Raw genomic sequence first — 12524 nt, forward strand, 5'->3', positions numbered from 1 at the left:
ACCCGTAGGTCATCTTCCTCCTCCTTGTGGAGCCAGAGCTGCAGCACCAGTGGAAATGAAATGAAGGGAGCAGTGGTAGCTACACTTGATCATTCAAGGTTTAAATCAACTCCTCACATACACAGAAATTGTGTTGTTCAGATGCAGATTGCATATCCTCCAAAGCTCAATAAATTCTGAGGGTAATATTAAATTTGTAATACGGTAAATTTGTAATACTGGCTCTTGGTTGCTACATTTGTAATACGGTATTCACTTTGTAGTGAATACAAGTTCACTACAAAGATGAGCAGTACGAACAGACAAGTTCTAACCAATGGGCCAATTTATTACAAAATTCAGTGGCATCACTATTTATAACTTGTTACAAACTTGTTTTAGCAGAATCAAGTGTTTATTGGACTGTACTTCTTTAGATTATTTGGGAGGCAGGGGGAATTGCCCAATTGAGTGGTTCACCATAAAAAAGATTCTCTGAGTGTAGAAAACTCGCAATTTGGGATGAAGGCTGGGGTGAAACTTCCCCTTCTAAGGCTACGTTTTTGAGTTACTTATTATAGGAGAGCGTTCAAACATACAACCCCCACCCCCCCACACATACCGTATTTCTTCGATTCTAAGACACACTTTCCCCCCCATATAAACATCTTTAAAAATGGGGTGCGTCTTAGAATCGCTGGTGCGATTATTATTCTTAGAATCAAAGCTTTTTTTTCTGTTGGCGGTACTGAAATTAGTGTGCGTCTTACAATCGATGGCATCTTAGAATCGAAGAAATACGGTAAGTGGTGCAGTCCAGAAGAGCTTCACCCCTTGATTCTGCTGAATGTATAAACTGAACCTGATGGACAATGAGGGGGATGTAGAGTTGAAAGGGGGAAAAGGTGTGTATTTGAAGGGTCTTGGAACCAGAAAAAATGCAATCAAGACATGCAATAGGAAAGGGAAAAAATGACAACAGTGACCATATTTTTCTTGTTATAAGTAATGTGTCTTTGTAGGATTCTGAATAGTCTCCAATAATTGACTTGCTTTGACAGTGCATCAGCAGATACCATATCCTTGATTCCGCGCACACACACACACACACCCCAACGTGTTGTGGAAGAACTTCTGATTTGCTGATGTAAGGGACCTTCGTCAGATTAAATTTTTGCATCTCTCAACTCTTGCATATTTAATTTTTAACATTTTTTGCAAGCTTGGAATACTCTTGTATGTAATTAAATAGAAGGAAGGTGATTTTTTGTTACCTAAAATAGAAGTCTCTTTGACTCATGGATTGGTCTTGCAGATTAACTGTTGGAAATGAACTGTTAACGCTGTGCCCCCTCATTTCCACCTTCTGTAGAAATCTCAGGGTGCAGAATCTAGGTCAGTAATTCTTAAATGGTGTTCCAGGACACAGTAGCATGTCACATGTAATAAATAATTGTGTACCCAGAGTGTTTCTCCTACCCCAGCACCCCCCCCACACACACACACACACAGGAGGGCAGTTGCGACATCACTGCATGTTTCACTGCTCTAGTGTTAATGTCCTTCCAGTAAGTTCTGAGGAGGTGAGGTGGAGGGAATTCTGCAATGATTGCATCAGAAGTGATTGGATCAGTCAGTCACTCCTGCTGCAGAAGTGCAGAAGCATGGCAGACTTACCCACCACTGATGGGTGGGTACTTATCTCTGCATGAGTCACTGCACTGGATTTGCTACCTCCTAGTCAGGAGGCACAGGCAGATGGGTGACTCGTGCAGAAAAACAGAAAATTCCTACTCTTATGCATTAAATTACTTTATGGGGAAAGAGTGAAGTGCACTTCTGATTTTTAATACAGGACTAAAAAAAGTTGTGACTTGTCGTTTTTCTGAAGGGGGCGGTGGCGGCAACAGTCTGTATACATATAGAAAGAGCTAATGCAACTCCTTCAGAAAAGCCACAGTGGTGCTTATGAGTTGACGTGAAATTCCTCTACAATTCTCCACAAAGGGCTTATGACCATTAAAAACAAATTCAATTTTATTGTGCCAATTGCCGCCCCCTCCAAAAAGGCATCAAACAAATCAGCTATGCATTTCTGTAAAATTGGTCTTGATTGGAATGGTTTGCCTTATGGTAAATTACTGAGAAATATTAGGAATTTCTGGGAACCACAAATAATTTAGCAGTTATTGGGCAGATGATAAATCTTCAATGAATGACCATATATCTTTAAAAGTAATGTAATATCTTCCTCAGTAGTGAATTCTTTAGTGAATAAAGCATTAGATATTTAACAGTTTCAACCAAGAAGCAAATTTGTTAACTGAAAATGTAGTTCTGGTCCATAAACACAATTCTCTGAATGTTGTAAATATGTTCCTGTGATTGGATATGTTGAAGAAATAAGAACCACCGCTCCTTTTTTTCCCCTTTTTTTAGTGGACTTCAAATGTGCATGTTCCTGAATAGTAAAATTTAATAGTGATGGTTTATTGCCTTTTGCTTTACGAAGGCTGAGGCAGAGCTATTTTGTTCTCAGCAGGAGCTATTTATAGCTTGACATTGAGTGCTCTTTTCTATATTGGTTCCACTACACCTACTCAAAAAAGAAGCCAGGCTATAAAAAAAAAAATCAGAATAATTTTCTCCCTTTTCTTGCCTTCTCCTCACGTCAAATCTTATTGCAGGTTATTTGAGCTCATATCAATAAGGAGCCTGGCCATCATCTTGCAGAGAGGAAGGTAATCTCTGACGCAGAACCAGACAGCACAGCCCTGATTTTCTTCCTTCTCTGTATGGTGCAAAGGAACATGTTTCATGCTCTCTACTTCACTGAGGAATAAGATGGTCTATGGCTGCCTTTTACAAGGCCAGAAAAAGTACTGGAGGGTTTGAACACTTTTCTGATACCTATTTTGTTCATTGATATACAGACTGAGCAAGTGGGAAGCAAGCTGGCACATGACATGGCAACAGAGCGCTTACCTCGAAGGAGCATCCATCCCCCAAAAGAACAGCGCAACCTTCCCCTGCCCCCATCTGCTTTTTTGCCGGCCAGAAACCTCTTTGTTAGCTAACGAGCTTCTTGGCTGAGCAGGGGCTTGACTACAAGTCCAAGTCCAGTGGTTCTGTGTCTGGGGTCTCCAGTGTGCCCACAGACGCCCCTATTGGTGCTGGCCAGGCACTCCGTCCCTCCTAATTTTTATTTTATTTTAAAAGCTTTTTAAAAAGCTTTTTACTACTATAATAAGTGCCTAACATCTCAAAAGCGCAAGTTGCTTGGTGACCTGCTGCAAAGCAAAGTGCCACCACTCAGGGCCACCTTTATTTCTGAGAATGCCCCTGGACCCCATATTGGTCCCAGAGGCATTCTTAGAAAATAAACATGGAGGGTGGCTGGAGGCCAGCACTTCATTTTGGTAAGAAGCATTGGGGAGGAACTAAAGAGGGGGCAGGTAGCATCCCGAGGGGGTGGGAGCAAGGGGATGTTTTGCATGTGTTTTTCCTGGCTTGTGATGGGGGGGGGGCACTTGTGTTTCTCTGAACTTCACCAATTTGCCTTCTGTAAAATGGGTCTTTTGATGTGATTTGGCATTTGGGGCTCAGAGTCAACCTCAGTTGGTAGGCCAATACTTGTCCCTGAGCCTCAACAGTTTGACTTCTGTGAAATGGGTGTTGGAAGAGAAAACTGAGTTCAAAGGAGTGGCTTTGTGTTTTGGAATTCAGACCCCACCTCTATCTTGTACATCTGTTCCTGTGCAAATTACTTTTCTTTCAGTCTCGCCAGTTTGACTTCTGGGAAATGAGTGTTTTGTGAGCAGCCTTGCCCACCATGGCAACCACTTTATGAATGGGCACGCCCCCATGGTGGCCATTTTGTGAGAGTGCTCACAACACGCTCTCAAAATTCCAAATGTGCTCACTGACCCAGAAAGGTTGGGGGGCCCTATCTATGAACCATATCACACTGCCTCTCTCAGTGGCTTTTGGGTATAGGTGCTGCAATGGAGTTGATGCATTGTGCTATTTGTGGAACATTTTTTTTAGTAATTTAATTTACTTATTATATATCAGGCAGGATTCAAACTCCCTCATGTGTATTGAAAGCAGTTCTACTCATGCACAGGAGGAGGGGCAACATTTCTTTGGGTACTAGTCTGGAGGGCTCCCATCCTTGGGGGTCTTTTGTGGAGAGTGCTGCATGAAGGGGGAGTTGTGCACTCCATTTTGGAACCCAACCATTACTTGAATTTATTTGCTGAATTTTCCAAGTTGGATTTAGAGTCTGTTTAGATGTAACCACCACAATTATTTGTTCTTATGAGTATGAGCAGGCACAAACCTTGGGCTCATAAACTTCCTTCTTCCTTCCCTTGCATGTCAAAATTAGAATTCTAATGCTGGATTGTGCCAAACTAGTTTGCCACCTCATCCAAATCTAGCCAACTATAGTTTGTACAAGCTAAAATCAGACCTTTCTAGCCCAAAGCTCATTCTCATAACAATAAACCATAGTTTGACATTATATCTGAATAGCTTCAGGACCTGTTTTAACAGCTAGCCAAATGCTCCTGCGAATAGCCACTCACTTGAGAGGTCTACTCACATGAGTGCGTGACGTGACGTGCCACAAACCTTTGTGAGATTATTTGTTCCCCTTTTAATTGAAATTTTGCAGTTTGGGATTTGTGAGTATCCGTGATTAGCCAGTTTTTGGAACCCACTCTAAGTTGTAATAGTTAAAAAATAAGTTGTGGAAGAGTAGAGCATATGCTGCACATTTTGGAGGCAACATTTTTTTGCTTTTTCCTCTAAGTTGCTGCTGGTCTTGCCTAAAGCATTGTTTCACTTGATTTTTTAATCACTTTACTTCCCCTACTGAAAATTTAGCTGACATTTTAGTGCGCAAGTTGTTCAATACTCTTCTAGTATGATAAGATTCTTTTGTGTCTTGAGTTAAATATAGTACTGGCAATGTAGGAAAAAATCAATGGAATTCAGTTACATTTCTTTTAAGTAAGACTTGTGTTTGGAGTCCTCATAAATTCCTCACAAAACAGCCAGATTTTCTAATAGAGGTTAGATATGGATTTGACCCCACAAAAAGTATTGCCTGATACAAGGTGCTATTAATTTATTGCACAGCAAACTGCTTAGCTAGCTGCTTGTATTATCTAGACACTTATTAAAATGGAAAAAAATATTTCTGAAATGTAGGTCGTATAATAAATCAGGGGTGTTTACAGTTTTCATTTTCTCTTTTTTTCACTGTAGGACTTCAGCCACCCACATACATATAGTTAATTAGTAGTTTTAAAATCCTAGTTTTAAATTAGCTGATTTTACCACTGTAATAAGTGCCTAATAGGTCAGAAGTGCAAGTTGCTTGGTTTGGGCTTCCCTTTGGTAATCTTGCTCAGGGGGTTAGTCAAAATATATAAAGGAGGGTGGCTGTGCAAATCCTCCATCTGTGTGTGTGTGTGTGTGTGTGTGTGTGTGTGTGTGTGTGTATATATGTGCGTTTGTGGGAGGGAGGGATGTGTATTCTTTGGCTTTTATGATGATTGGGGCATGGGTTGTTCTTCCTTCAAGCCTCATACTGCTGATCTTATGGCAGGCAGATCTGGGGGCAGAGAAGTCTGATTTGTCTCAATAGCTTTCTGTGCCACTACATTGTTTGGAAAGTTCTCCTGATATGAGCTTCCCAGTTATCAAGAATTATTCCTCTTGAGCTTCACCTGCCTTGGGATGCAAGCTTGCTTTAGACCACTTGGACTTGCCTGTTGTTTTTAGCTGTAGCTGTGCTTTTGCTGATTTTGTTTCAGCTGATTAATCTAAGTATTAAGTTGGAAATGACGATATTCCTATATGTGTAATGTGTGGTTTTTTTCTTTATACAATGTATTTTCTGTTCTGTTTTGTTGATGTTCACAATGAAAAGGGTGTGTGTGTAAAAAAGTTGGAAATGTTTGATGGCACTCTCAGAGGTTAAAATGTCTTGTAAAGAATAGCCAATAAGACTAAAAGCAGTTGATCCTTTTCTCTCCATAGGAAATGTTTTCCTATCTTTCAAGTGAGTTGAAGAAATTAGCCGAAGCCTACAATGAAAGACTGCTGGATACACCTCACAATCCTATCTCCTTAGGTAATTACAGTAACATGGAGTAGTTACACCTGCCAAGGGGAAATCTATGGTCGAACAAAGCAAGTGGTGATTATACTGGGCCAGTTTCATATAGCTCTGTGGCAGCTGATTTCCCCCAATATTATGTGATTTTGGGCATAAGCAAGTCACATAGTACAATGCCAATGAAAAGCAGCAGTCAGTATGGCCATTGATTCACATGTCCAGGGATGATAACTCACCTGTATGATCTGCCAATGTACTGTGTGTAGGGGTGGCTTTGAAGTGTTGAGTAGCTGCAAATGATGAAACTATTTCATGATAGTCCATTGCAGGGAGCATATAACTTCAGTACTGAATCAGGTTTATTTGATCCCAGTTTGCTTCTGAGCTCAATTCAGGGTGCGGTTTTTGATTTTCAAAGCCCTAAATAGCTGAGATCAAGTTATCATAAGAATTGCCTTCTCATTTACAAGTCTACCTGTTCACTTTGGATGAGGCTCTGTGATCCTTCACCCTCTAAGGTAGTTACATTGTGCAGGGCCTTTTAGGTCATTGCACCCAGGTTTGAGACTATTCTTCCCTATTCGTTTCCTCCCGTCTCTCCTTGCCTTTCAGAAATTTGTGAAGATTTTTTTCTTTGGGAAGGCATTTGGGATGGATTTTTTAGAATTAACAATCCTTTATGCTGCTTTCATTTTCTGTTCCTTTTTCATTCTTTCTGTTAGTTTTGTATTTCAGATTACACTTCTGTTGTAATTATTGACTTGTTGAACTTGTTTTTATTTCCCCCATCCCACTATTAACTTTTGTAAACCAATATGACAAATGTATCGAGAAGGGTATGCAACGTCACACTTAATATGAGTAAATCTGCACATACCTCTTTAAGCATTACTTTTTGTTTATGCCTATGACTAGTTAGCCTAAAAGGTCTCTCCAGAGTTTCCCATGGGATTGTGGTTGAATATAATCCATCTTTATTGTGCTTGGTGTAGTTGATAAAGCCAGACCATATATTGTAAACGTTGTCCTCGTTGGATGGTGTTCTTGAGGAATGTATTTATTTAGTTAACTTTTCCATAAGAGCTAGAGTCCATAGGGTTTGTTTCCATTTTTCTATAGAGAGTTCTTGATTTAGTTTCCAGTTTGCTACAATTTCTGAGTGTCCTGTTACCCAGAAAAAGATCTTTATGCAGTTTGGGAGATTTCGTATGGTATATATTCACTATGGACTTCAAAAACAGAGAGGAGTTCAAAACTGAGTGTTAGGTCTATAAATCGTTTTTGAGCTTAATAAATTCCTAAAACATTTTGGTCTGGAAATGTACTACAACCTTACATTCCTACCACATATGGAAAAAGTGCCTTTATTATTACATCCTCTCCAACAAATTGGACTTGCTGTGTGAAATATGTAATTTATGTTTTTGTGGTACTACCACAAGGTACTACCAATTAATTAATTTTACTATGTTTTCTTTTATTTTTGCAGAAATTGATTTGAAGGGTGGGTGTGTTTTCAAACTGATTCCCAAAGCTTTGACTCTATGAGCAGTATCCAACTGTTTCTGTTGTACTCTTGAGACCTGCCGCTTGCACAACAGGAACTAGCACTTCTGACAATCCTAGAAACGAACGGAAATGCTGATTTCTGAAATGGGACAGGTCAGTGGAACTTGCCTTCTGCAAGCTCAGCTAACCTGCCCCATTCTGGATACAAGCATTTTGCTCATATCTGATTGCTGTAGAATCTACTAGCTTCTGATTGCACTAGCAGTGAGTCACACTAATGCACAGGCAGCATTGGATACTTCTCCATAAGTTTACCTATATCCTTGTTGTTGTTTATTCGTTCAGTCACTTCCGACTCTTTGTGACTTCATGGACCAGCCCACGCCAGAGTTTTCTGTCGGCCGTCGCCACCCCCAGCTCCCCCAAGGTCAAACCTGTCACCTCCAGAATATCATCCATCCATCTTGCCCTTGGTCGGCCCTTCTTCCTTTTATTTATTTATTTATTACATTTTTATACCGCCCAATAGCCGAAGCTCTCTGGGCGGTTCACAAAAATTTTGTGAATTTTGCCTTCCACTTTCCCTAGCATCAGCCTCTTCTCCAGGATATCCTGTCTTCTCATTATGTGGCCAAAGTACTTCAGTTTTGCCTTTAATACCATTCCCTCAAGTGAGCAGTCTGGATTTATTTCCTGGAGTATGGACTGGTTTGATCTTCTTGCAGTCCAAGCACTCTCAGAATTTTCCTCCAACACCACAGTTCAAAAGCATCTATCTTCCTTCGCTCAGCTTTCCTTATGGTCCAACTCTCGCAGCCATAGGTTAGATTATTGTCATTTTTACCAGTAGTTTCTATTGTCATAATTTTATCTTTTTGGGAGACTATACCTTTTGGGTTTGTATTAAATTGTAGAATTGTTCATATTGTTAAATCTTATGTATACTTCATTTTTACCTTTTTAGATGCTTTGAATGTTTTTGTGCATAGAAAGCTGGCATTAAAATATTTTAAAATAAACTGCACACACCTTGTGGTAAAGAACCACATATAGCCTGCTTTTGTGAATGACTTGACAATGCTCACAAATAAAGCCGGCATTTGGAAACATGGTGCTTTGTAAACCCATCCTTAAATGATGCTTTGTAAACCCACGTTTACAAGGAAAGAGAAGAAAGAATAATTGAACGGATTCCACCTAAAAGTGTGCTAGATCTTAAAATAACTGCTACAGCCTCTTTTAAATTGCCTTGCAATGCTATGAGAATATGTATGTAAACCCGTTTAATGTCTTAGTTCATATTCAAAGTTGCAAGCTATCTACAGGGTGTGAACATTTCTGTATTTTCTAATGTGAATTTTGGGAGGAATAAAATGCCACCATTCCATGTTTGTTTTAAATATACAGATCTGCTCTAGACATAATCCTGCCAATCTCTTCCCCTCTCTGTCATGAATTTCTCTCTCCCAAGCTTTGTTAGACGTAACAGTGGTTAATGAATATGTCTGCACTGTTGTGAATGATGATTAATACTAATTAGGTTCTTTCCAATAAGCTTCAAACTCTGATTTCAAGTGACGGTTGAAGCTAACTTTGGGTAGCATTCATACTTAGCATTGGTGCAGGGGTAATATTGAACCATGGTGGAAGGGAGGTGGAATTTGCATCAAATATAGGAGAAGGGAGGGGGAAGAGTCCACAAGCCTGCAGTCCACACTTGATCTCGCAATTATGAGTTGAGAGGGTGACAATATTATATCTGCAGTGGTCATACTGTATTAAAAACTGAAATGTCACAATTTTAAAAGTGTCTGTTTTCCCCCCAAAAAAACTTTATTTTAGATAACGTTTCCAAAATGTTTGCCTTGCAGTTGTAAAATATATTTTTTGTTGTTCGAAATAATGTTATAATTTACTTGCATTTTCAGCAATGTCACTCAAAGAGCTATATGAACAAAGTGGTGCTGCTATTACACAACTTGGATCAATGCTTTTCACCAGACAAGTTTCTGGAGCAAGGTGAGTATTTCTATTAACATCTTAAATTCAGAAATACATTGGCCACATTCAGATGGTATAACACCTACCATGAGTTATTATTTATTATTATTATTTATTACACTTATATACCACCCCCATAGCCAGGGCTCTCTGGGCGGTTTACAGAAATTCTAAAAAATTAAGATAAAATGAGTATACAAAATTTAAAATTCTAAAACACAGAACATACACACATAAAGCATTAAAAGCCATTAAAAACTAAACATGTGGGTGATTAAGATGTGCCGCTATATGCCTGGGCAAAGAGGAAAGTCTTAACCTGGCACCGGAAAGATAGCAGCGTTGGCGCCAGGCGACCCTCTTCAGGGAGATCATTCCATAGTCTGGGGGCCACCACCGAAAAGCCCCTGTCCCTCGTTGCCACACTCCAAGCCTCTCTCGGAGTAGGCACCTGGAGGAGGACCTTAGATGTTGAACGTAGTGACCGGGTATATTCACGTTGGGAGAGGCGTTCCGTCAGGTATTGTGGTCCCAAGCCGTGTTTATAGGTCAAAACCAGCACCTTGAATTGGGCTCGGAAACATACAGGCAGCCAGTGCAAGCGAACCTTCTGGTTCCCGAATTAATTAATCCCGAGTTAATTAATCCTTGGGGTGTCACACCACTTGCCATCTGCCCCAGCCTAAACTTTCATATTTATAATGGCAGCCAGCACACACAGCAGTTCTTTGAGGGTCATTTAGCTCACAATAGGCTGTTGTGTCATGCAGACTGGCCTATTGAATCGAAATGTCTGTCAGCAATAGGAGTAAAATAGTGGGGAAAGTCCAACATAAATCCTACTTAGAGTAGAAACATTGAAATGAATGGGACTTAAATGAGTCACGACAACTAATCCAGGATTTACTGGATTTTAGTGAGCCCAAACCATGTGCAGACTCCCACTTATTTCAGTAGTGCTTAGGGAAGGCAGGTGAGTGCCCAAGAAACTACAGCCTTGGTGGATTTTATTTCCTTTTAATTAGCCCTAATTTCTTCACAGTTCAGTTTGCCCTGTGTTTTTAACTCCGTGCTGTTTTCTTCCAGGGTGGTTTCCCTTGAAACGCTGCAAACAGTGAGTGGCTACACTTTCAAAGGTTTCATGTCTCACACCAACAAGTATCACTGCGCATACCTCAATGCCGCTTCAGCCATTGGGATGACGAAGGACGATGTAGATGTGTTCTTAAAAAGACTTGATAAATGTTTGAAGTCTCTAAGGAAAGGAAAGAATGATGAAAAAGATTCACCTGTAGTGAATGAAGATGTTTTCCCTGCTATGGGAAAATGCAATGTAGCTGAAGGAGACACCAAAAATTAGATTATAGAGAATAATTTGCATCTTATAATGTGCAAAGCTTATATCAGGGCCATATTATGCAGTGCAATTAATGAAAGAAATGAAAAAAATAACCAAAATATAAATTACTTAGGGCACAATCCGGTGAGATTTGTTCCTCATTCAAATGAATGGGAGCTATGCAAGTACACAGCTGTGCTCTTGTGTAGCTCTCATTTATTTCAATGAGACTTGTGCAAGAGACATTTCTGCTGGATTGTGCCAGCAGAGAACATTCAGATTAAGGAGTGTTTTATGCAAAATTTATGTGTGCATTGAATTAGTACATACCCTTCATTTGGCGAAGGACTCATTAAAACTGCCTTCAAACTGTTAGTGAGGGCCAAGGCCTTGCACTGGAAAGGTCAGGCTTTCAGCTTTCCAAACTTGAACTGAGTAAATGACACTCTGCGTGTGTGAGTGAGTGTGATGGACAAACAGGCACAAAGACCCAATTCATACATTATTATAGCAACATGGTAGCCACCAGTCAATAGCACTGCTTTGATGCTGTCCCATCTAACCCTAACCCCAACTTTTGGGTGGCATTAATTTTTATCAGCCTTGTTTGCATTGTGATTAGCAGGCTTGGTCCAACTTAGTGCTGTCATGTTGAACCCACTTTACACAAACCGGCTTCTCATACAGAACAGCACTCCTACAGTTCCAGTTTTCTAAAGTGAATTGGGCTTGAGTGATCTTTTCCAAAACATTTCTGCCTACTTGACTTGCTGCATTCAGCACACGCCATGCATGAGTCCCACTGAAATGCGTGTGTGAGCTGCAAAAGAGCAGAGTACTAGTGCTGTTGTGAAGCCTCCATTCATTTCAGTAGGGCTTGTGCAGGAGAACTTCCTGCTGGATTAAGAATAGCTGCAGTGGACTACCTTACAATTGAAAGCCTCCGGTCGTTTCTGGTTGCCGTGGTTGGATATTGATGTGGCAGTGAGCAGGAGGAGGTGGTGCATACTGGCCCTCATGGAACAGTGACACATGGAGCAAGCCTCTCTTGTAATGGATGGTCCTGGCCACAGGGCCAGGCCCAACAAAACAAAACAAATCATTGTCATCGCTGTGAACTCAGAATCAAAAGAATCAAATGCCTGTTGAATACTAAAACGTTGGTTCATAAGATGTGTTTATCTGTGGTTACTTGATATGTTCTAAATTAAACAAATCCATTGTTTTCCTTTTTGAACTTTAAAGATTTCTCCTCCTCCCCCTCTTTTTTGTGTGTTTACATGTTCACGTTTACTCATGAACGAGAAATATTGAAACCGACTTTATTTTTTACTAAGTGACCCATTCAGTGGTCAGGGAGTCAATTTTGCTTTGTTTGTTATGCAGGGGACTGCTTTTTAATGAAAGACTACAGGCAACGTTAACTTTAAATACCAGGTTATTCACTACTTTAAGAACTCAGTTTCAAGAATATATTTGTGGATGTGAGTGTCAAGGCATTGTTTAACAGACTTTTAGAAATGAAAGCCTTATGGGTTCTCCCATGATTATGCCTTGTGTTCCTCA

At 40.2% G+C, this 12524-nt stretch overlaps 1 protein-coding gene across 1 annotated transcript in view; it reads left to right on the top strand.

The window, feature by feature from the left end:
• The window catches only part of SEPSECS (Sep (O-phosphoserine) tRNA:Sec (selenocysteine) tRNA synthase), a 37355-nt gene extending 25153 nt beyond the window's left edge, over positions 1-12202 (top strand). The window contains exons 9-11 of the mRNA XM_063135465.1: positions 6031-6124; positions 9547-9637; positions 10706-12202. Of these exons, the coding sequence (XP_062991535.1) occupies positions 6031-6124; positions 9547-9637; positions 10706-10979 (459 nt within the window). The 3' untranslated portion in view covers positions 10980-12202. The remainder of the gene's footprint in view (positions 1-6030; positions 6125-9546; positions 9638-10705) is intronic.
• The last annotated feature ends 322 nt before the right edge of the window (positions 12203-12524 follow it).

The sequence above is a fragment of the Elgaria multicarinata genome, chromosome 10, assembly GCF_023053635.1.
Source record: "Elgaria multicarinata webbii isolate HBS135686 ecotype San Diego chromosome 10, rElgMul1.1.pri, whole genome shotgun sequence".
Classification (NCBI taxonomy): Eukaryota; Metazoa; Chordata; class Lepidosauria; order Squamata; family Anguidae; genus Elgaria; species Elgaria multicarinata.